The 24,267-nt window shown below is 34.9% G+C and overlaps 1 protein-coding gene across 15 annotated transcripts; it reads left to right on the top strand.

Annotated features, from left to right (window-relative positions):
- The first annotated feature begins 11,571 nt into the window (after positions 1-11,571).
- On the top strand, positions 11,572-20,930 carry LOC149193289 (transcriptional activator TAF-1-like). 15 transcript variants are annotated; one of them, XR_016254431.1, is made up of 7 exons: positions 11,728-12,119; positions 13,712-13,902; positions 14,660-14,737; positions 14,912-15,059; positions 15,155-15,341; positions 19,980-20,107; positions 20,232-20,340. XR_016254431.1 is itself a non-coding variant. In XM_089404821.1 (5 exons), the coding sequence occupies exons 1-4, from the start codon at positions 13,513-13,515 to the stop codon at positions 20,361-20,363; spliced, it is 297 nt and encodes a 98-aa protein (XP_089260947.1). In that variant the 5' UTR covers positions 13,498-13,512; the 3' UTR covers positions 20,364-20,379; positions 20,475-20,930. The 15 variants fall into 15 exon arrangements, 7 of the variants coding, with proteins under 7 accessions (XP_089260950.1, XP_089260949.1, XP_089260948.1 ...); XR_016254428.1 differs by lacking the exon at positions 11,728-12,119 and having other exon boundaries at positions 13,488-13,902; XR_016254429.1 differs by lacking the exon at positions 11,728-12,119 and having other exon boundaries at positions 13,488-13,902; positions 19,980-20,057.
- The last annotated feature ends 3,337 nt before the right edge of the window (positions 20,931-24,267 follow it).

Genomic DNA, 24,267 nt, shown 5'->3' on the forward strand with positions numbered 1-24,267 from the left:
TTATTTACTTGTTATGTCTCGAAATGTGACCATATTCCCTTTATAAGGAAATATCAAAACTTGTTTCTCTATGTTTAACATGAATGTACCCAAATCCTTAAACTAGGGTTGACTGAGTATGATGTTAGTATTTTTATCCATCCTTACAACATGAAACTGAGATATGTACTCATAATGACCTATTTCCACTTGTAGATCACTAATTTATGCTCTTTTGGGTCAATTTCTTTTTCTCTACACTAATGCTTAGCTCTGGAATTAATAGTTGATTTTCCAAGTTGACGTTGATATAATTTGTATCGTTTCTTGGGCTAATGGCGACATTAACTTCTCTTCCTTGGATACTTCCTTTTAATGTAATTACTCTGTGATCTGTAACTAAAAGACCATTATAGGAAAACCTTTATTCCTTCATCATTTTATATTTGAGCTTTATCCTTTTTTCAATGATTTATCCCATTTTGTTTTTTTGGGATGACTTAAGGTATTATATAACCACCCCTTTTTTTAATTTTTTTTATTTTTATTTTTATTTTTTAATAATTTGATTAATTAATTAATTTGCTTTAATTAATTAATTAATTTATTTATATAATTTTAATTAATTTTAATTATAACTATATGTAATATAATAGTTGTGATAAGTTTGATATATATATATATATATATATATATATATATATATATATATATATATATATATATATATACACACTTAGTTTTAATGGCCTACTCGAAACAACGATTGCACAAAACGATACGTCGTTTGACCGAGTTGATTTATCCGTGGGAAAACATGCAGTGTAATCATTGTCAGAAGGGTGTGCACCCATAGTGGTCAGCAAAAGGAATGGTCACCGGAGGAAAGACAACAGACTGCAAGTGGATGAAGGAGCTGACAGGCGGGGATTAGAAGGTTTGGGCTCGGTGATGGTTGATGGTACAGGCAGTAGTGACGTGGAATGAGAAGACATGGGGGCACGGGCGATGGAACTGTTGTTGAAGCAGGCGGGGCAGAGGAGAAAGGCCATGATTTTCAGCTTGCACTGACCTCACGCCCATAACACGTCGACAAACCCACTCAACAACACTGAAACATTCATCGGAAGCCACTAGGAGGTGATGCTCAAGAGCAAGCTTGCAACCTATTGAAATTATCACAGAATTTATCTCACAAGTTAATATTCACATGAAGGCATGGTAAATAGACTTGGTTGGTGGGGCTATGTTACTTGGCGTGTGTGGGTGAGAAGGTGAGGCAGACTGTTACAGTGGTCAAAAGATGGGCTCTCCATGTAAGTCATTCTTTTTATATGTGAATTTGTATATATATAATTTTTTTTTTTTCATTGGCAAAAGGCCTAGCGGCAAATCCGATGGAATGGAGAATATCCAAGACTAACGAATGCCTAAATCATGATGACAAAAAGTTTGATGATAGGTGGATGTCCAAAGGTCGGATCAGATGTAGCTCTAATACCAATCTAACGACCACTAGTTGTATACACAGTAGGAATATTAAAATACATCGTAGACAAATACATCCATCATAGGTTAGTAAGTGTAAATTTCATATTATATAAATAATTGATGTAGGATGATTACAAATGAGAATGAGGGTCCTATATATATAGCCAGGTAAGTACCATTTCACAAACAATTATGTCCTTTATGGACATACTTTTTCATTAATTGTTAACTAGTTAATCATTATTATTGTTTTTTGTTTTTTACATTATTTGTGTTTATTTTTATATAGATTTAGTTCGTTACAATATTTTATGAAAATGGTCAAGGGATGGACTCCTTCATAACCATTAGGTGAGGGGTGAACACCATCATGAATGTTTAATAATAAAATTAAACGTTTGTTTGCTTTCACCCTACAGGGTTCCCAAGGTATATTAGTGTCTAATGATGTGATTGTTTGTTGTTCCATTTCTATGATTTTAATTCATTTCATAATGTTATGTTTATATTATCAAGAATGTCATTTACTAACTGAGTTAAAATATTCATGGAACCAATGCATAGTTATAGCAGGAAATTTAAGTTAATGTGCTAAAAAAATGGTAGTTAATGGTTGTGTACCTCACTATTATTTTACTAAATATTTCTCTATGTAATGATGATGGTTATTCTAATGATTATTGATGGAATATAGAAAGTAATTTAGATATTTACACATTGGTAAGTGCCAAAAAAAATTCATAAATAACACTTTCTTGAGAAGTTATCGGGGGATCTTACAAGTGGTTTTAGAGAAAAAGGTTGCAATACCACTGCCTTTTGGGAATCATTAAGCAGAAAAGAAGTAGAGGTATGATGGTAGTGGGCATCACCTTAGGTATGACTCTAACAGAAATTACAGTAGACTACAATTGACATGATATGCATGATGCATGATTAATGACCGTATTAAATAATAAAAACTAATAATGTTACTTTAAAATCCGTGCGCATGATATTTGAATATTGATGTAGATAACATATAATAAAAATTCTGTTGCACCTATGAAAAATCTTAAACAATCACTAGTTATAGTGATGATTAATTACCAACCTTTGCATTAATACTATTACAGTAATGATTATGGCGCTATTGTGGCCACCAACATCCCCCTTCCTTATTTAGTATTAGCAATAACACTATATAAGTGGGGACCCTTAGTCAAAAAATTAAAAAAAAAATCAATTAGTGCTTATATGTCACTCCTTAAGAGATATCGCATCGCGCCAAGAATGATAGGGCATTTTCTTACGAGTCAAAATGATAAAATGCGAGATTGCGACGCGAAATCCATCGCATCGCATGCATTAATAAACACTCACGTTGGAAAACCTTAAAAACGCCGATGTGCAATATCGCATATCGCATGTCACAAAATGACATAAAATGCACATAACAATTAAACGATTAAGCGATCTGCGATCTTGCGATATTGCGATCTGCGATCTTTGCGATATTGCGATCAAACAACCTTGCGATAGAACAGCACGATGAAATTGTGGTAATGCGATACAGCGAAATGCGATACTGCGATGCAAATCGCAGAAGCATTCCATCGCAGATTTTCCTGGCTCAGTATTCAAGAAAAGGCTTTTTCCATAAACCAAGAACTGGTTACGCGCTTTAATGACAAATTAATGAATTACACGCCAGTTGTTAATAAAATATGGTTTTGTGTTTTTCGAAGAGCCAGTTCATGTCAGATGGCATGTTTTTGCATATCCGTGGCATTTAAAGCTTTCCTGTCATTATTTATTATTATTACTCTCTCCTCACTTGTGAACTGCAGGAACGAAGAACAAGAGCTACACAAAGCAATCTGCAGGAAGCTATGGGGAAAAAGGGTAAGGCTCCAATGTTCAAAGACAGAGAAAAGGCAGCCTTATAAACAGATACCGCATACAACAGAGCCGCAGATTCACAAAATGTTGCTGAGCCATCCATTACAGATCTTTCATATACGACCATGGTTAAATGGGTACTGAGCGATGCTGATATCAGAGATAGACAATTTGATGCTCAGGGTCAAGAGCTCATGAGATCATTATTTTCATAAATTTTGAGCTTTATACCCAATAAGAGAAAGAGGCGCAAAAGGCGAAAAACGCATCAGAGAGCCCCAGATCAAAGAACGAAGGCAGTTTCTGATGCGCGATTAGCGCTAATCGCGTATCATTGAGAAAATTGCTCGAGAAGGAAAGCCTCTAACTGCTCAGTCACCTGTAAGCCCGAAAATTGCAAGAAAGCAATGATAAAAAAAAAACAAACTAGAAACAGAAAGCTAAAGAAAAGGCACAAGTAATCCAAAGGGTTAACCAAATTGAACTGGGGTTATTACTGGGCATACACGGTAAAGCCACATAGTCAGTGGATGACTCTCAAGTATATCATCGATTTTGCTAAGAAGATGGTGCCAGCTCTTGCCAATTCTGTTTGCCTAGCTCAACCAAAAGCGGAAGACAGTCAACCGACTCTACTCAAGCAAATACTGAATGCTTGCAACGTTAAGGAGCAAATGCAAAAATAGTTAGATATTAGATTTAATTTTTAGAAATAGTTTTGCTTTATTTTTGCTTAGAAAAAGGGTGGTCATTTAAACCACATCCTGAATCTTTGTAAATAAGTTATTTCGTTAGTAGTATTTAAACCCTTCTCATGCATTTAGAGAAGGGTCCAGAAATTTATCAAAAACTTGTCCTCAGAACATGCACTTTTGCACCCTCCGAGGAGGTTTTGATGAATGAATAGAATAGGATTTGTTGATGTTTGCATTTGATATCTGCTACTGATGTTGCACTTCTGTACTCTTAGTGGATGTTAGAGCAAAGAGAGATAAATCATTGTCGCTTGAAGCTCATGAGTAGGACTAGTTATAAATGGTACTTTTATCTCTTAACCATTTCTGCTTATGTGTTAAAGTGATATACAATTTTTAGTTGTTTATGTATTATTGCATGAATGCCTGATTTATCATTTGGCACTTTTGTATGGTGATAGCTATTTATTTATGCTTAATGTATGAATAGCTTACTATGCGATATGTTTTTCACAACTGTTTCGTCTAACTTTTTATGCGAAGTGGTTCATCCTTATTGATTTCTTTTCTCATAATAGCTGAATGACCTTTATTACCAGTTGTTATTTGAAATCTTTTTAGATCACATAATAGAAAAATTACATCCCGGGTTAGTATAGACTTAGATGTTGCTGCTTATTAGATTAAAATAGCATAGCATTAGATTAAAGTTAGAACTAGAATATCTTAATTAGGAACTGTTAGATGAGAAACATCAAATCCTACACACACGCACTCATAGATTGGGAAACTGGTCCCATATCCCCAGTCGGACCCACTATACCAAACGGATAAGGAGCTGCCAACCAAGGTCCGGACTGGGCGGGTATCCCCCTTGTTGTAGACCTGATTTTCGGGGCTTCAACAGGCGCATAACAAAAAAAAAAAAATTACAATGCACTTCTTATAAAGAATGAATGCATGTATGGTTTGTGTGATAACTGAAAAATGTAGAAGTTGGGGTTGTCCCTGAAGAGTAAAATATAATGTTTTATAAAAAAAAATTGAAAGAACTTATTTCGATGTTAAAAGTGAAAAATGAGACAAGTGGAATTCATAGAGTGAACTTAAATTCAATGAAAAACTCATAGTAGCATAATGTTGGGTTGTCCTTCTTCATGTAGAGATGTAGATGAAAGTTTGCATTCCATGTGTTTGCCAAAAGTGGTAAATGAGATCCAAATTTTGTTGTTTTATAGAATTGCATCCCTGGGAGTTTTGGATGTGATTCAACTAAACATCAGGGGCTATTCATACATTAAGACCATGTAACCCATACTTTGATTCCAAAAAAAATGTTTTTCAAACTCGGATTCCATAATCTGGTCAATTTCGCCAATTTGACATTGCCCTGTAGGGATTGTTGATTGTGTTGTTTTGCATAAATTTTACCATTCATGATATTAATATGATTCGTGTTATTTTGTAAATTCTAACGTTATTGTCTCTCTGATAGTTTAAACATCTTTATGGAAATTTATTTCATGTGCACTAACTATTTGTTAGAATGTCTCATTGGTTGTATATTGCATGTTTGTAAACTATTTGTTAAAATTGCTCAATGGTTTTATACTAAATGTTTGCAAACTATTTGATAAAATGCCTTAGTGGCTATAGATTTCATTCTTGCAAGCTGTTTGCCCAAAATTCCCCAATGGTTGTAGCTTAGTGTTCAATGGGACTGTTATTTCTCTATAATATTGATGGTTGATAAGGTGAGACCTTACAAAACGTATAATGTTATGGTATTCAAGATATGTTAATTTTTTTGCATGACTTTTATTATGTTGAAATTAGGAATGTATACCACTTGTATAACATGTGATAATTTTCTATCAGTGTACTTTTACAAATTGTGGGACCCATGTTGAGGGTCAAGTATGGATGCATGATGTACATAAATGTTTATTTGCTTTAATGATAATATGAAAATGGACAGTTCTGTAAATTACAATTGATTTTAGAACATTGATTTTTTTTAGAGATTGAATTATTGTTGGATTGAATGGCTATGGAAGCCATGATGGGATTGATGAGATGATGTACTATTTTATTTTAATATTGAGGTAATGAATACATTGTTTGGGATATTTTGGAAAGAACACTAGAGTTTTAGAATACTTCTTGCCATCTTATGAAAATATATTGGTGGTTAAGTCCTCATGATGAACTTTCCTAAAAGTCTCCTAAAAATCCCTAGGAGAAAATAATAAAAAGGAAAATATTAACATAATGGGAGAGAAATATTATGTTAATTACTTAGTTGGAGAGAAATGCGAAGTGGGATGAAATAAAGCATAGTGGAAGAGAAAATTGGGATATAAAGGAAAATAAAAAAAATAATTTTTGAAAAAATTAAAACAAAAAGGCCTATGCAAAAGGTTGGCAGACCTCAATGCAAGATGCTGCTAAAAATCTGTTGGGAAGAAAGCAACAAGGAATCAATGAAGTTGTTGGTTCTAGTGGCAAGTAGATTTTAGGTCGGTGGGGAACTATTGGAGATAATTCACAGTTGGGTGGAATATGCTCAATTCCTAAATAATTCTCGAACATTAACTGCGGTTATATGAAATTTTGTCTATATTTTTCTATTGATTTCAAAATCATCTAAAGATGCTGGATGTTATAATAGAACATAAGTTGTATGTCTCTAAGTTTGTGTGTGTATAGTTCTGCATGCATGATCTATTAATTTATCTAAGTGAAAATTTCGAGGAAATAGGTTGTGTTTGTAGGTTTTTATGAACAAATGAACATCACAAAAATGAATTATCTATGGATCAACTGTTCATTGGATGCCCCATAGTCAAAGAGGCATGGTCGGAGGTGGCCAAGCATATTCAATTGTCTATTTCCTGGGAAGGGACTCACTTTGCTGAAGTTTGGCATAAATGGTGGAACCAAATCTCAGTAAGAAAATTAAGAAATCTGCCTCCTATCATCTGTTGGGGCATTTGGATTGCTAGAAATAGAAATATCTTTCAGGAGAAAGAAACAGAGGCAGAATTAATTGTTGTACATTGTTTATCTATATATACAAATATCCCGGATTCAGAGGAAGAGAAGGAACCCCGGAAGGTGGAAGAGGAACAAATTAAGGATGGAGTGCCTTGGGCTTACTTTGACGGAGCCTCCCAGAATAATAAAGCTGGAGCAGGCATAGTTATCCACTTAAACAATAGTCACTCTCTAAAAGCTTCCATAGGATTGGGAAATGGATCAAACAACTATGCAGAACTATCTGCCCTCAAGCTTCTTATATGATGGCTGATACACAGAAACACCCTCACAGTTCGGATCTTTGGGGACTCATTAAATGTTATCAAATGGATAAATGGTCATAGCAGTTGTCATAATTATGTTTTGCAGCCTCTCCTAGAAGAAATTCAGCACCTGAAATTATCTTTTAATACTTTTTCCATTCATCATATATACAGGGAACGAAATGACATGGCAGACAAAATTTCTAAAGACGGTCTTCAACAAGTTTTGGGCAGCTGGAGAATAGTGGAAGAAATCAATGGGGAGGACCATGTTTCGGACCAGCCTCCATATGCTCAAAATGCATAACATGGCACATGGCTGATCAGCAAACTCTATTTTTGTTTTTTGTTTTTGTTGAACACAACTAAAATAGGAACATGTATCATTCTTTTTGTTGTGATGTATATGAATATTTTTAGCCTAAGGGTGTTTTTCTATGAAAAAGGAAGCCCGGAAAAAGAAAAATGAGGATAGACTCCAGATATCAGAAAGAACAATGGCAGTGTTTTTTGGGAGCTGTTATCTCTTCCCACGAAGAGGAAAAGCTCATATTTTGAACAATATTATGCAGGCTCACACAGTTATAACAGCAATGAAAGCTGTAGAATGTATATGTAACTTTTTATAGTAATAAAAAGTTCGTTTTTTCTCCGGAAAAAAAAAAAATGAATTATCTATATCCATGAATAGAGAAAATAAATTGTTAGTGTATGTAGTTATTATTTAACTTATGATGGAATAGTCAGACTAAAGGAAAATGGTTGGAGATAAATTCCATGAGTTTGAATTTGATTGAAATTAATGTCGGATAGAAAGAGAGTAATTTTAAAACAACACCAGGGGAAAGAAATACTAGTGTGACCCCAAAATAAAAGAAAACATGTATTTGATGTAGTTTTTTTATCATTTTGATTATTTGAGGGCTCGTGTTCTCTGAGTACTTTTGGACGTATTTTGATTAAAGTATTATTTGACATCGCATAAATAATTGGTAATGAAAAATATTTCATTTGATAAACATTATTGATTTTACTGATTAAACATAAAAGTCCTTGATTTTGAAGGGAATTGATTCCATTTTTGGTTATTTAGCTTGTTATATTAGGAATAAAAGTTAATGTTCCAACAAGAGAAGAAAATCGAGGATGGTGTTCTCTTTAAGGGGGAGATTATGTAATATCCCTAGTGTAAGCTATCATAAAAAATCACGTAAAATGAGTGTTATTAAATAATTAAATATTATTAATTCTTATATTGATATTACATGAAGAATATTATTTTAATTCTTAATTCTTAATTATTTTATTTAGAAGAATTTATATTCTTCTATGTAAATAAAATGTATTTTCCAAGTTGATATATTTTAGGAGTTTTAAAACTAATTAGTCATAGTTCTATAAAAGATATGGATAAGTGATATTCTTTAGGGAGCAGAATGTTGATGCTGATGCCCACTCCAAGCATTCTTTTTCACCTTTTCCTGGGTATATATTTTTTGAACAGATTGTGGACGAATCTATTTATAGTGAGGGCTCTTTCTCTTGTGTCTGATACACTCTGTTTTTTTGTCTACAACCTTTATTGCCTTTTATGGGGTGGTTCCATGCTTTCTACCATAGTTTTTTTTTTCTCCTTCAACATTTATTATAGGTTCTCTTGATGGCATGCTTGTTGAGAATTGTTATGATTCTTCATGAAGTGTTGGAGAACATTATTGTTCTGTTTTTTGTCGGATGTCAATCGGGGATCTTTTTCCTTGGCCTGCCAAAGGATGTATGTCATAGTTTCCAAAGTCTAAAGTGTACTAGAACCATGAATATGTAAAACATTTCATCTATATAATGAAAATGTTTCAGTTTTTCTTCTTGAAAAAATTGATATTTTGTACATAAGGAAAAATAAAATCTACTTGAAAAAGAAAACTTGAGATATTTATGGATGATTTATTGAGTCATTTTAGAATTTATAAAAATACGATTTATGGAGGGATTTTAGAATTTAGAAAAATATGATTTGTGGAGTGATTTTATAATTTAGGAAAAATTTGATTTATGGAGTGATTTATGGGTGAACTATGGAATTCTTTTAGGATTTAAAAAAACTATTGCAATTTCTAAATTCTACTTATTGTATGCCTACAGGAAAATATGAGAATTAATGATAGAATACATGTAGAATCAAGCTAAGAGAGAAGAATTATGGATTCCAAGCATGCATTAAAAGATAAGTAATTATTCTCTTTGAAAATTATTATTGTGTTTGCACATAGTGCATGAAGAAATAAGAATCAAACTTATTTTCTTGAAAAATTTCATATGATAAAGAGTCAAGATTATTTTCTTGGGAAAAACTCCATGGGCTTTCATGCATAAAGGAATAAGTGTTTTTTTCATTGAATTTTTAAAGTATTACATGTGCATTGAATTCTTAAAAGATTTTCATGGCTAAATAATTGTGTGAATTGCATGAATAGGGTCCAAATATGTCTTCATATCTCTCAAACCATGATAGATGTGTAAAACCTGAAAGAGGTTTTCCTAAATGAGTCAATTATCACAAAATTCCTCTTTCATATTTGAAAATTTCGTTTACAAATTCTCGAAAACCATGTCCAACGTTAATGACTAAAATGGAAAATTATTTAATATTTAAATATAGAAAATGGGCCGTAAATATTCATTTGAATCTTCCAAAATCATGACACATGTGAAAAATGAGAGAGGTTTTTTTTAATAAGCCCATTCCAAAAAAAAGCATCTTCTTTTTTTCAAAAACTCGTTTCTAGATGTTCGGAAACCATGTCCAAATTTGATGGCTAAAACATGACGAACAAAGTAAAACAAAGTGCTTCCATTTGATTTTTCAGCCAGATAAGAATAGTTTTTTTATGTACATATAGAGATAATTATTGTGTTAATGTTCTTTAAAATAAATTAATTAATTGCATGCATAAACAAATAAATATTAATTTTTATATTTCTTGAAAATAAATAAGTTATTTGCATGCACAAAAATAGAACACTTATGTTGATATTTCTTAAAAAAAATAAGTTATTCGCATGCATAAAAAATAAAGCAATTATTTTGATAATTCTTGAAAATGAATTAAGTTATTCCATTTAAGATATTACCAAGGATATTCTCATGATGCATATGCATTAAATTTTTAAAGATAAATATTGGACTCTTAAAGAGAATATGTGCTTATGTGCAGAGGGATAATATCTAATATATTGGATCTACTCAAAATGAATAGGTGATTTTACATGGATGGGAAGCTTGAGTTGTGTAGAAAGAGATAAGTAGTTTTCTTCAGAAAGAGCTCACATAAAACCTTTGCATGAAATACATTTGGTTTTTTTATTTTGTAAATATTTGTTTTTCAAGTTATTTCTTGAGGAAATATTACAAGTTTGTCTGATGTGTTAAATGATAGGAAAACATTTTGTATTGCATGCATAATAGTTGGTGAGTTAACTAACTTTTGGGAAAAGAATAATTATTGTGTTAAATTCGTTAGAAAGTGTATGTGTGTGTGTGTGTGTGTGTGTGTGTGAAGTATTTGTTGTGTTAGAACTATTCAAAAAGAAGAGAAGAGAAGAAAGATGTCTCTATATGCATTATTGAATTAGATTCTTGGAGAGGAAAACTGGTAATCAAATTCTTTATTGTGTTAATATTCCTTTGGAAGATTCTTTAGAGGAAAATATACACTTGCATGCATGCAAAAATATAGTTTTGGTATTAGATTTCGAGAGAAAAAGAAGGTGAAATCGCATAATATTGATTATGTTAACCTTCTTTTGGGAAAAATAATATGCATTTGCACACCTAAAGTGATTAGATCTGGTATTATATTTCTTTTGGGAGAATATTATGTATAATTATTGGGATAGACCTTCTAGTAAGAGGAAAATGTATCTTTACATGCATGAAATAATAAATTCTATATAGAACAACCATTGTGAATAGCTCTCTTGTGGGAAATATGTTTTCGGAAAGTAACATGGATTCACATGGATAAGTATAAAATATTACGTTAATCCCTTAGAAAGAAAAAACATAATAGTAGGAACAAAGAAAATTGCTTGTTGCGCTAGTTCTTTTGAAAGCTTGTTATGCATTTGAATGCACAAGAATAATATCTTGTATGTTATCTTTCCTTTGGAAAGAATATGAAAGTACATGAAAGATTTTGTTACGTCGTAAGGCGTTCCCCTCTGAAATCAACCTCCCAAAATGTCTTTGTGTCGTAATCGTAGCCCTTAGATCTAGTGTTAGACGATTGGAGAAAAATGAACCGTTGATTAAGAGGTTAAAGTTTTTTAGGGTTTAGAAGGTGTTGAGGGGGCGCCAGCGGACCTGCAGAGGCGGACTTGCATGCGGGTGTTGAGGGGGCGGCGGACCTGCAGAGGTAGGTAGGGGAAAGCATTGTCCAGTTCTACAAATGGTGCATTCCCACAGAGGTAGGTATTTGATTTTCACGACAATGACAGGAACAAGTGCTACTGATGCCAATACTCTAACATATAATGCCCAGGCTGGAGAAGCTAAAGCACAATGGCTTTAGTTCCACCAGCACCTGTTCCAGGAATGTCAACAGTTAGTCTACCTACTACAAATCTAAATATTGGAATGGGCATCTATAATGTGCCTGCAACTCCTGTAAAAGGAAGACGGGGAACAACTAACAGTGTAACAACAATTTTTCCTGCAGCATCTCAACTCATTCCAGGTCATGATGGAGTGCCTTCTGAATTATGGGTCCAGGTATGCATACCAAGCTTTACCTTCTATGTATCATTCTATCTTGTATTGCATCAGGTTAATGGTGTTGTTGGCCATTCTGTGGTTGGCTGGTTAGTGAATATAAGCTGGATTTACTTGCGTCATCTTCCTATAGACTTGCTCAGACTTTTGGTGCTTGCTTTGTTTTCTTTATCAACTGTTTTGTGGGATGACAACCCTTCTTTCATCTTTTCTGGTTATGCACAATCCATGAAATATGATTTGATCACACTATCATTATATTCTCATATCCATCTTGTTCTTACAAGTCCTTTGAACATAAGTGCATTTCTTAAGAAGATTTAGATAGAAGTGGTCCACAGTCAATTATAACTCGAATAAGCTAAATCTCATTTGTAGGGCTCTTTAAGTAATAGATGGTTTAATGCATAATAACAGTTTTATCTGATATGAGGGCAGCATAGTTTGATGATATAGACCAGAAGAGATTCAGAAGCAGGGAATATTTCCTGGCTGTATCTATGTAATAGGTGGGCACTCTGGTGTTTACCCCAACACATCAATTTGTCATTTCCTATTTCTTGGGAAAGTTTTCCTTTCATATTTCTGAAACTTCCATGTGTATCCCCATTACATACAACTTAGGGTTTTGTATTTTTTTTTTGCATTCACCTATAATGTGACCTTTTTATTGTGAATTATTTCCAATATATTGATGAGCTTTAAATATGTTGAACTAAATAAGCTTGTACATGTCCTAAACGAGCCTGTGAAACAGGATGAACGGGAATTAAAACGACAAAAGTGTAAACAATCTAATCGGGAGTCAGCTAAACGCTCTCGAATGAAGAAACATGTATAGACTTGTTCTTAGTATTTTTATCAGAGGCTTGCAGAGATAGAGAGGTAAAATCGTGAGACATGAACAGACAAAGTTTGTTGTCATTGTTTTATGAAAGCAGTAAATACTGTTTAATTGATACCCTGTCTGCTGTGCTGTGCTGTGCTAACACCGACTTCCATGAAACCCCAAATTTTGGGCGCCGGGTAGAAACCCCAAATTTGGGCGCCGGGTGGAAACCCCAAGTTTTGGGCGCCGCATGGAAACCCCAAATTTGGGCACCGGTTGGAAACCCCAAATTTTGGGCGTCGGGTGGAAACCCCAAATTTTGGGCGCCGGGTGGAAACCCCAAATTTGGGCGCCGCATGGAAACCCCAAATTTTGGGCGCCGGGTGGAAACCATTGATTAAGAGGTTAAAGTTTTTTAGGGTTTAGAAGGTGTTGAGGGGGCGCCGGCGGACCTGCAGAGGCGGACCTGCATGCGGGTGTTGAGGGGGCGCCGGCGGACCTGCAGAGGCGGACCTGCATGCGGGTGTTGAGGGGGCACCGGCGGACCTGCAGAGGCGGACCTGCATGCGGGTGTTGAGGGGGCGGCGGACCTGCAGAGGTAGGTAGGGGAAAGCATTGTCCAGTTCTACAAATGGTGCATTCCCACAGAGGTAGGTATTTGATTTTCACGACAATGACAGGAACAAGTGCTACTGATGCCAATACTCTAGCATATAATGCCCAGGCTGGAGAAGCTAAAGCACAATGGCTTTAGTTCCACCAGCACCTGTTCTAGGAATGTCAACAGTTAGTCTACCTACTACAAATCTAAATATTGGAATGGGCATCTATAATGTGCCTGCAACTCCTGTAAAAGGAAGACGGGGAACAACTAACAGTGTAACAACAATTGTTCCTGCAGCATCTCAACTCATTCCAGGTCATGATGGAGTGCCTTCTGAATTATGGGTCCAGGTATGCATACCAAGCTTTACCTTCTATGTATCATTCTATCTTGTATTGCATCAGGTTAATGGTGCTGTTGGTCATTCTGTGGTTGGATGGTTAGTGAATATAAGCTGGATTTACTTGCGTCATCTTCCTATAGACTTGCTCAGACTTTTGGTGTTTGCTTTGTTTTCTTTATCAACTGTTTTGTGGGATGACAACCCTTCTTTCATCTTTTCTGGTTATGCACAATCCATGAAATATGATTTGATCACACTATCATTATATTCTCATATCCATCTTGTTCTTACAAGTCCTTTGAACATAAGTGCATTTCTTAAGAAGATTTAGATAGAAGTGGTCCACAGTCAATTATAACTCGAATAAGCTAAATCTCATTTGTAGGGCTCTTTAAGTAATAGATGGTTTAATGCATAATAACAGTTTTATCTGATATGAGGGCAGCATAGTTTGATGATATAGACCAGAAGAGATTCAGAAGCAGGGAATATTTCCTGGCTGTATCTATGTAATAGGTGGGCACTCTGGTGTTTACCCCAACACATCAATTTGTCATTTCCTATTTCTTGGGAAAGTTTTCCTTTCATATTTCTGAAACTTCCGTGTGTATCCCCATTACATACAACTTAGGGTTTTGTATTTTTTTTTTGCATTCACCTAAAGTGTGACCTTTTTATTGTGAATTATTTCCAATATATTGATGAGCTTTAAATATGTTGAACTAAATAAGCTTGTACATGTCCTAAACGAGCCTGTCAAACAGGATGAACGGGAATTAAAACGACAAAAGTGTAAACAATCTAATCGGGAGTCAGCTAAACGCTCTCGAATGAAGAAACAGGTATAGACTTGTTCTTAGTATTTTTATCAGAGGCTTGCAGAGATAGAGAGGTAAAATCGTGAGACATGAACAGACAAAGTCTGTTGTCATTGTTTTATGAAAGCAGTAAATACTGTTCAATTGATACCCTGTCTGCTGTGCTGTGCTGTGCTAACACCGACTTCCATGAAACAGATGGAATGCGAAGAGTTGTCTGCAAAAGTTGAGACACTGACTTCTGAGAACATGGCACTCAGAAATGAAATAAATCTTATAGCAGAGGAATCTGAAAGCTTGAAGCAGAGGAATCTTAAAGCTTGCTTCTGAGAATGAATCACTAAAGGTAGCATATCTTTCGTGGTAGCGTAGACACGTCAGTGTGGTTTATTGGCCTTAGGATATGAAACTTTTTTGACATTGTTGGATTATGTGAAACAGGTAATGTTGAGGAATTTTCGAAGAAAGGATAGAGTAGGAGATTCAGAAAGAAATGGTCCTAGAGAGACACAGTCACAGTTTATGCAGCAAGGAGGCAATGGCTATCCTCAAGTTCTATCTAAAATAAGCAATTTGAGTTCTAGCCAAAGAGATGAGCAAAGGGAGAGTGAGATGAGCGATTCAACTGGTAAATGTCATGCCGTATTGGAAGCAAATGTTCGATCTGATAGAGTGGCTGCAGGTTAAAGAGAGATCCTAGTTTGTAGGTTATGTTAGATGACAGTTTGTGTATAACAAACCGTTTTGTTTGTTTTGAGCTATCCTCATATCTCTGTAACTGCTTCACATGAACTTTCTTCTAGAGCAGGATCTAATACCCAGGAAAAAGATAATAATGAATGGCTGCTTAGAAAGTACTTCATCCAGATATACGATGATGAGCGTTCTTCTGGTAAAGGAATTGGCCCACCTTGGATTTGAATTGGGTCTAGGCATGGGAATCATCAGGTTAATTGTAACTTGCTGACCCTAGCTTTTAACTTTAGGGTCATATAATTTATGCATTGCCCCCCAAAGTTGCTGTAATATAGAATTGGGTTTGAGGGTCATTAGTGCCATATAGCACAGCATCACACTATTGTACTCTTCCGTATTCTGCATTATTAAATTAAAGCAAGTTCATGTTGTTCTGCTATATGTGAATTCCTGTAAATCAATGGTAACAGTTTTCTCTAAATGGTGACAGAAGATAAAATTCTAAAAGTATAAATTCTTCCGCTGCAAGATATATGCTAATTTCTAACATGGCGTCAGAATCCTTTGATATCTGACCCTGAAATTTCTAACAGTTTTTAGTTTTGAGCTCTAATTTAACTACAAGTTTGACAGATCATAGCTAAGTATTTTAATAGTTAGATCCAAACATTAGTCCATTAATATTGGTCGGTCAAGAGATCCACCAAATAAAGCATCATTTGAAGTTAAGTATACCAATTCTCGTGTAGGCACCCCTTTGAAAACTATATTCAAATCAAAGAATTTCTTGACCTGGACATTTAATGGGTAAGTATTAGACGAAAACCAATAGGGCATGGCCAACTACAAAGATTGCAGAGTTGTCAATCGTAATAGTTGACCTCTAAATATTACTATGGGCATATTTTGAATCTCGTTTGTATTCTGCATATCTATGGATGTCTCTCATTTCCTTAATGGTCTACTACTGAATAGTGAATCCTATGGATGAAGGAGTTTATTTTGGTCAGACTGCAGGTTCATGAAGCATAACCCATCTAGTGTTACTCTAAAGTGATATGATAAAACCTGCAACTCTAACCCTTTTGAAGCATCAAGTTGACTTAATATATCTTGAAAAGAGAGCTCCACACTTCTCAAGACCTCTTGCGTCCTGGAAGAATCATGTGCTAAAAGAGAGAGCAAGCAGCCATATTCTTCCTTTAAGTGCTTCAACTGAGCGTGTTGTTTCAACAATTTGGAAATCTGGTCATCTGCCCTTGAATGAGCTTCTCTTAACTCTTCAGTGCATGCAACCAGATCATCCTTGATTTTTTGTATCTCATGGTCACTTTCTGTTTCTACTGCCTTTTTTGCATTTGAAAGTGCTGAGATTTTGTTTTCTGCATCTGCTAGCTCACTCTCAAGGGAGTGCACCCTTTCAAAAACCTTATCCAACTTAGTGGCTAGTATGTTAGCTTCTCCTTTGAATTTTGTAGCTTCTTGTTCAGCAAAACCTATCTTTTGCTGTAGTTCATTCACTGATTTACCAAGCCAATCAATTTTCTTGACCGGATCCTGGTATAAAACTTCACCTGTAAAGTCAATAGTGTTTAATGTCTTCATTATACTCTGTCTTGTATTGTTGCTATCAAGTAACTTCTTCTCTAGCTCGGCACAATGACTTTTTAAGTAAAATACATCTGTTTCTAGACTTTCAAAGCGCTCCAGCTCACTTGACAACTCGCTGATTCTCTGCTTATGTTCATTAATCACAGAGTCACGTAATTGCAACTCTGTTTTTAGCTGCTCATGTTCTACTATTTTTTCATCCAGAGATTGTTTCAAATTTTCTCGTTGTTGAGCTAATCCTTTTCCTTTTTTCACTGCCATAGTCAGTTTCTCCCTTATTACTGATGATCTCTCTTCTGCCTCCTCAAGCTGTACCTGTAAAGCATCCTTTTGTTTTTTCACTGTCTCTAGCTCTTCAGCCATTATTCTATTTTGTTGTATATGACTTTCTATCTCTACTCTATGTGATGCCACTGCTAAATAGACTTCTTCTTGCTTTTTAGTCATTTCCTCAAGTTTTGTAGTTTTTGTGGTCATTGCAGCCTGAAGACCCTGAAGCTCCATCATCTTTGCATCACCACTTTCCTTGAGCTTTTCAACTTCTTCAGATAATTCATTTAGCTTTTCTATGAGTTTCTTGATACATCCTTCGAGATGCTCCCCATTATTGCAGAATAAAGATAACTCCTGTAGATCTTGATCTTTCAATGTTTCAATAACCATATCCAATAGTCTCTTCATGCAGTCTTCTGCAATTAAATTCCTATCAGCAATGCTTGATTCCACACACTCATAGGTTGATCAACAAGATCATTGCATAAACTCTCTTTCCGGGATGCATCTTGAACTGCTTGCTCGTTTAGAGATTCAAATTTAGAATTAAGCTCCTCGAGGCTTTTCACATATTCCTGTTTTTCATAGTTTACTTTCAAGAGATTTTCCTCTAGGCTTTCTATTCTCCTCTTCGAGTCCTCCACTTCAAAGGCAGATAAGTCAGCAATTCTTTGAGCATTCTCAATTTCATGCTTAAAACAAGCTGCATCTTGTTGGGCCTGCGTTAGTGCTCTGCTGAACCATTCAATCTGAAATTCTGGATCAGTATTTCGCATAGATGTTGGCATATCAACATTCTCAAGGATTTGTTCCCATCTTTGAATAAGATGGTTCCTTTCCAACAAAGTCTTCTCCAGTATATCTGACTGCTCAACTACACTACGGTATTTATTTTGTAGTTCCTTGTACTCTTCTTTTAGATCTTCAAGATGACTTCCCAGTTTTGTCATCATCCACACTTGTTTTAGACATAGTGTTATTTACTCCAAGGGATGATTTTGCAAGCCACTCAACTTTATCAATTATTTCTTTGGAGTGGATTGCCTCTGGCAAATTCATCTCCCCAAAGACATTTTCAATTTTCTGAAGAAGTGAGTCCTTGTTAGAAACTGATTCCCGAAAAGCACTTGCAGAATTTTGAATATCTTCTAGCTCTAATTCCAGTGCTTTAACACGCTTAGAAGCTTTCATTTCAGTTTCATGCAATGTATCATTTTTCTTATGCAATTCCTGCAAACATTTTTCTAGCTCATTGGACTTGTCCACTAATGATTGTCTTAGTGTATTGCGTTCCTGAACCAATCCTTTTCCTTTAGCGATGGCCAGACTAAGCTTTTCTCTCACTGATGACAATTTGCTTTCTGTCTGCTCAAGCTCAGTTCTCATTTTGCTGTTATCCATGTTCATTTCTTTAAGATTCTCGTCAAATTTACATAAACGGTCCTTCAGTTCCTTAATTTCTTCTTCATGCTGAGTTTTAATTGAATTCATTACGTTTACTTCTTCATTTAACTGGTCTACTTCCTTTTCTTTGTAACTGAAGACTTCTTTGAGGAACACATCCAAAGAAAGTGTAGGTTTTTTTTCCAACAAGTTTCCATAATTAGAAGCAAGCTCAAGTAAGCATTTATGAACCAGGTTCACTTGTGAAAAAGCTACCTTATGCTCCTCAATAAGAAAAAGGAGGCTTGTCTCCAGATAAGACATTCTCTCCGAGCAAGGAACAGATGCCAAAGTCTCATCTTGAATGACTTCCTCAATGGCAGCTATTAACTTCTCTATGGTAGTGTCAAACTGGTGTTTCAAGTCAGAATAAAATTCTGAAGAAGCTTTCATTAATGTTTCCTTTTCTGAAAGAGATTTTCTAAGGGCATCTACCTCCAAATGTAAGGAATCTCTTTCATTTGCATTTTGGGCTGCTTGAAAAGCCATTTCAGTGCATTTTTCATCCAGTACTGTGCACTTACCACTAATCTCTTCAAGTTGGGCACATTTCTGAGATAGCTCAACTAACTTAACATTCATATCTTGAATATCTTGGTCCTTTGAAAACAAAACAGACTCAAGTTCTCTTATAGTGGGTTCAAACTGTGATCTTTATCAACTGTTTTGTGGGATGACAACCCTTCTTTCATCTTTTCTGGTTATGCACAATCCATGAAATATGATTTGATCACACTATCATTATATTCTCATATCCATCTTGTTCTTACAAGTCCTTTGAACATAAGTGCATTTCTTAAGAAGATTTAGATAGAAGTGGTCCACAGTCAATTATAACTCGAATAAGCTAAATCTCATTTGTAGGGCTCTTTAAGTAATAGATGGTTTAATGCATAATAACAGTTTTATCTGATATGAGGGCAGCATGGTTTGATGATATAGACCAGAAGAGATTCAGAAGCAGGGAATATTTCCTGGCTGTATCTATGTAATAGGTGGGCACTCTGGTGTTTACCCCAACACATCAATTTGTCATTTCCTATTTCTTGGGAAAGTTTTCCTTTCATATTTCTGAAACTTCCGTGTGTATCCCCATTACATACAACTTAGGGGTTTGTATTTTTTTTTTGCATTCACCTATAGTGTGACCTTTTTATTGTGAATTATTTCCAATATATTGATGAGCTTTAAATATGTTGAACTAAATAAGCTTGTACATGTCCTAAATGAGCCTGCGAAACAGGATGAACGGGAATTAAAACGACAGAAGTGTAAACAATCTAATCGGGAGTCAGCTAAACGCTCTCGAATGAAGAAACAGGTATAGACTTGTTCTTAGTATTTTTATCAGAGGCTTGCAGAGATAGAGAGGTAAAATCGTGAGACATGAACAGACAAAGTCTGTTGTCATTGTTTTATGAAAGCAGTAAATACTGTTCAATTGATACCCTGTCTGCTGTGCTGTGCTGTGCTAACACCGACTTCCATGAAACAGATGGAATGCGAAGAGTTGTCTGCAAAAGTTGAGACACTGACTTCTGAGAACATGGCACTCAGAAATGAAATAAATCTTATAGCAGAGGAATCTGAAAGCTTGAAGCAGAGGAATCTTAAAGCTTGCTTCTGAGAATGAATCGCTAAAGGTAACATATCTTTCGTGGTAGCGTAGACACGTCAGTGTGGTTTATTGGCCTTAGGATATGAAACTTTTTTGACATTGTTGGATTATGTGAAACAGGTAATGTTGAGGAATTTTCAAAGAAAGGATAGAGTAGGAGATTCAGAAAGAAATGGTCCTAGAGAGACACAGTCACAGTTTATGTAGCAAGGAGGCAATGGCTATCCTCAAGTTCTATCTAAAATAAGCAATTTGAGTTCTAGCCAAAGAGATGAGCAAAGGGAGAGTGAGATGAGCGATTCAACTGGTAAATGTCATGCCATATTGGAAGCAAATGTTCGATCTGATAGAGTGGCTGCAGGTTAAAGAGAGATCCTAGTTTGTAGGTTATGTTAGATGACAGTTTGTGTATAACAAACCGTTTTGTTTGTTTTGAGCTATCCTCATATCTCTGTAACTGCTTCACATGAACTTTCTTCTAGAGTAGGATCTAATACCCAGGAAAAAGATAATAATGAATGGCTGCTTAGAAAGTACTTCATCCAGATATACGATGATGAGCGTTCTTCTGGTAAAGGAATTGGCCCACCTTGGATTTGAATTGGGTCCAGGCATGGGAATCATCAAGTTAATTGTAACTTGCTGACCCTAGCTTTTAACTTTAGGGTCATATAATTTATGCATTGCCCCCCAAAGTTGCTCTAATATAGAATTGGGTTTGAAGGATTCTTGTACGTAAACAAGCTCCCCGTTAAAGAGTACCATGTTCCATCTGTATTCCATATTCAATGACTAGTATTTTGGATGATGCTTCTGTTATTAGTTGATAAATTTTTCATTGCCTAGTATTTTTAAATTGTGTTGTAAGAAAAGTTTTTGAACCAGTTATTTTACTAAGATTAGCTGTGCATGGATTAAGCTGTTGGAATAACGAGGGCACTCACTCAGTACTGAATGTGATTATGTTTTGAATCAATGGCTTGCTTGTATATCGTAGTTAACATCGTGTTTCATGCATTATTTGTTTAAAGCACGCAGGTGCAAATGTCAATCTAGGTAGATATGTTTGAGATCATCATGTATCACCAAATATCACCAAGAATCTGCCTAACTGACATGTCTAGTATCTCGTTGAATGTACTACAAATATGTCTTGTTCTCTTTTTAAGAACATTGTAGCAACAAGAACTTCATGACAAGAGTGGGGGTGTGTGCATGAGTACTGAACAATTAGCCATAGCATTAGATCAACATTAACAAATTCATCACTATAGCAGTAAATTCAGCACTAATTATGAGTAGCTTGACAACATAATTCTGAGAGTCTTTAGAGAATTCAACAACCGTAACAGCAGTTAAAATACTCTTAAATTATTGCGCTGAGCATTTTACAGCTTAGTGTAACTGACATGTCTAGTATCTCGTTGAATGTACTAAAAAAATGTCTTGTTCTCTTTTTAAGAACATTGTAGCAACAAGAACTTCATGACAAGAGTGGGGGTGTGTGCATGAGTACTGAACAATTAGCCATAGCATTAGATCAACATTAACAAATTCATCACTATGGCAGTAAATTCAACACTAATTATGAGTAGCTTGACAACTTAATTCAGAGAGTCTTTAGAGAATTCAACAACCATAACAGCAGTTAAAATACTCTTAAATTATACTCTTAAATTATTGCGCTGAGCATTTTACAGCTTAGTATGATGTATAAAGCTGTTTGTCCGTGGCCAAAATAATATTTAATATTGGCTCATAAAAAAAATTAAATAATTGTATAAATAAAAATTTAGTGTGAGCTCATAAAAAACTTTAAATAATGATATAAATAAACAATTATAAATCTATTAACCCAACACAGTTCCATCATTATTATTCACATTATCTAATGGTATAAATAAACAATTATAAATCTATTAACCCAACACATTTCCTTTATTATTCACATTACCTAAATTTCCCGTTAGCTGCTCGCTTTGTGTTCTCTGTGCTCTGCACTTACAAGTAAATTCGCTACACTCGGTAGGAAAAAAACAAATATACGAACATGAAAAAACAACTGTAAAAGATCATTGAGTATGTAAATTAACAAAAGTGATTTTTATACATGCTGCTCCATGTAGAGTCAAGAGACTTCATAAATCTAAGACGATTGATTAAGGAATTGGCGATTAAGGAATTGGCACTTAATCAGAAGCTCGATCATTTGAATTCTGAAATATAGTCACACTCAGACTTATGTATGTAAATTGTTCACAGTAACAAAAAGTAACGGAAAAATGTCATTCAACACTACACTGGGTATGTAAATTGTTCATAGTAACGAAAAGTAACGGAAAAATGTCATTCAACACTACACTGGGACCAAGGGAGAGGACCCTACTGGGTCTAAGGGAGAGGACTCGGCTAGAATTAGTGAAAAAAAAATATGGATGAAACAAAATTATATATGGATGCAAAAAAATAATATCTACCTCAATGCATGTCTCCCAAATAGCAAGGAACGAGCGAAAAAATATGGATGAAACAAAACTACACATGGATGCAAAAATGGACTACCTCAACGCATGTCTCACAAATAGCAAGGAGCTCAACGCATGTCTCACAAATAGCAAGGAGCTAAAGGAGTTTGTAAAAAAAGAAAACATGGATGAAACAAAACTACACATGGATGCAAAAATGGAATATCTACTTCAATGCATGTCTCACAAATAGCAAGGAGCTAAAGGAGTTTGTTATGGAGAAGTTTCTTTAAAAGGTATGGGGAAAAGAGGAGTAAAAAGAAGTACTACATTGAGGAATTCAACCCTACTTGTATTCTAAAACAAAAATAGTTCAATGGAGCTAGCATTTCGTGGAGGGAAAAGGTTCTTATTGCTCAATTAAGGACCAACTCACATCAATTTCGCTGTGACACAGGGCGGTGGAAAAGGCCTAAAGAAGCTTGGGAAGAATTGGTATGTATATTTTGCACGTCTGGAGCAGTGGAATTGGAAAAACATTTCATTTTGGAATGTGATGCATTCAAAGACATCATAGAAAGTTATGAGAACATGTTCTCATAAGTTTCTTGGCATTATTTGTTTAGAGAAAATTGTTAGAAAGTTGGACCAACTCATCATCAATTTAAATTGGGAAAAAAATTGAATTACAAAAAAATAAAAATTAAATAATCTCATAAACTATTTTTAATCACACATAAACCCTAAAATATCATTTCACTTCATTAAATTTAACACAACAAAAATTTGACACAATAAAAATGAAAGATAAAACAATAATCTAATTCTCCATTATACAAGCGAAACTGTTATCGCTGTGGAAATATTCGCAGAATTCCTGTCAGAATTTCCAGGAAAATGAAGAGCGTTCTGTGTTATCTCTAATTATCGAATTCCCTCAGAAGTTTACACGTTCCTACTTATCGAATAGACCTTATGATTAAGAAACAAGTCACAAACTGGCCTTATGATTAAGAAACAAGTCACAAACTGAAAGTAATAACATTAGGGGTGATTGTAGGTTTATGTTTAATAATTAAAAAAATAACTGGAAAACCTTTTTGGAAATACGAAAACAACACTCCAAGGCTAATATAATAAATAAAAATAATTTTTGTTAATGTTTTTTCATTTTTATTTATATATAATTTTTAAATTTTTACGCCGTAAGGCGTTTCCTCTGAGAAAGACATCCCTAAAATGTGACGTGTGCGATCCTGAGTCATTGATTTTGTGTGTTAGATGATTGGGGTGTTTTCTGTCGTCCGTTTAATCTGTTTTTTTCATAGAAAAATAGTTTTTTTCCATGGTAATGGGCCAATGAAAGGCCAGGCCTCGCCTGCTGGCGATGAGACTCTTCTGCTGGCGATGAGACTCTTCGCAGAGACTGCCGGCTGGCGATGAGACTC

This window comes from Pinus tabuliformis, chromosome 2_2 (assembly GCF_031772625.1).
Source record: "Pinus tabuliformis cultivar Carrire ecotype Pingquan chromosome 2_2, CPIR1, whole genome shotgun sequence".
Lineage (NCBI taxonomy): Eukaryota > Viridiplantae > Streptophyta > Pinopsida > Pinales > Pinaceae > Pinus > Pinus tabuliformis.